Source organism: Cyphomyrmex costatus, unplaced genomic scaffold, assembly GCF_001594065.2.
Source record: "Cyphomyrmex costatus isolate MS0001 unplaced genomic scaffold, Ccosl1.0 scaffold303, whole genome shotgun sequence".
Classification (NCBI taxonomy): Eukaryota; Metazoa; Arthropoda; class Insecta; order Hymenoptera; family Formicidae; genus Cyphomyrmex; species Cyphomyrmex costatus.
In genome coordinates this window covers 35,109-36,429 of record NW_017277158.1, presented here as the reverse complement: position 1 = coordinate 36,429, position 1,321 = coordinate 35,109, and the positions used below count along the sequence as shown (strand labels likewise).

At 35.8% G+C, this 1,321-nt stretch overlaps 1 protein-coding gene across 1 annotated transcript in view; it reads right to left on the bottom strand.

Moving 5' to 3' along the window:
* Positions 1–1,162: 1,162 nt before the first annotated feature.
* Positions 1,163–1,321, bottom strand: part of LOC108775675 (uncharacterized) — a 6,388-nt gene continuing 6,229 nt past the window's right edge. Inside the window, exon 5 of the mRNA XM_018542106.1 lies at positions 1,163–1,313. Coding sequence (XP_018397608.1) covers positions 1,163–1,313 — 151 coding nt within the window. The remainder of the gene's footprint in view (positions 1,314–1,321) is intronic.

Below are 1,321 nucleotides of genomic sequence, written 5' to 3'. Positions count from 1 at the left end.
CAAAGTAATTTAAATCAAAACATTTTTATTAATCGCTCATCCATCATGTTTTGATTTATTTCGATTTTTTCAATTTGCTTTCTACAAAAAGTTATAATATACCCAAAATATAATAATTGTCATTATCCAATTGTCATATCCTTATAACTATAATATTCTTATAATCGATTAGATATTATAAATAAATTTGATAAAAAACTTGTTTATTATAATTTGCGGAATAGGTATACTTGTATTTTATCAAATGTTACGTCCGGGGGACTCCACGACTCTTTTCTTTCGTAGAAAAAGCTAGAAATATAATAAGGATTAACTAAATAAGGAGTACGAAGAAACTTAAACAAATAATATCGTTTCTTCCTGCTTCTTATTTCTAATTTAAAGATCAATGAGTGAGCGTCGACAAACAATTATTAAATAATAAAAAAAAAAAAGAATTTGTCTTGACCGACGAATTCAGATGATAAGCCACGTCGCGAGATCAAAAAGTCAAACCGGCACTCATGGATCTTATAGAAAAACATCTTCGGGTTAATAGAGTTCAACGCTACACGCGCGATTCTAGGACCAATGAAAATTCGACACATCATTTGACCCAAATTTTTCCATTTCCCGGAAATCAATCCCGATCAAAGTCCAAAGTCCGATTACACAAAGAAGGGCACATTGCCCTCCGCAAGAATAAATATGAAGCCGCGAGACTACGAAACTTCACTTCCTTAGTTCTAATAGTGCGGGTCAGATCCTTGACAGTTCCGATATTACATTTAAAACCAGTCTCAATAGAGCTTTCACACCCAGTAATTCGCGTGTGACACATATAAAATTTCGGAGTTCCCGTGAAAAGGGCAGCGACTACATTCGACCAGTTCAGGACCTTGCTCCATCACAGGCCCCGATCTTCAGGAACTCCGCCACCAATCTATCAACACCTCATTCATCCCAAAAGTAAGAAGTCAATTTTTTTTGTTCAATTATATTATTATTTGACCATCTACTATCTCTCTCTCTCTTCTTCTTCTTTCTTCTTCATGCATGATTTTCTCTTTTCCCTTATTTTCTGAATTGCTTAGCGTCTAACGCCTCAAGCGATTCTCTCTTTTCTTTTAGTTTCCGAATTGCTTAGCGTCTAACGCCTCAAGCGATTTACTTTCCTTACTCTTTATTTCCCGAATTGCTTAGCGTCTAACGCCTCAAGCGATTCTTTTTTTTCTTTTCTGAAGTGCTTAGTGTCTGACGCCTCAAGCGATTTACTTTCCTTACTCGTTATTTCCCGAATTGCTTCAGCGTCTAACGCCTCAAGCGATTCTCTCCTTTATTC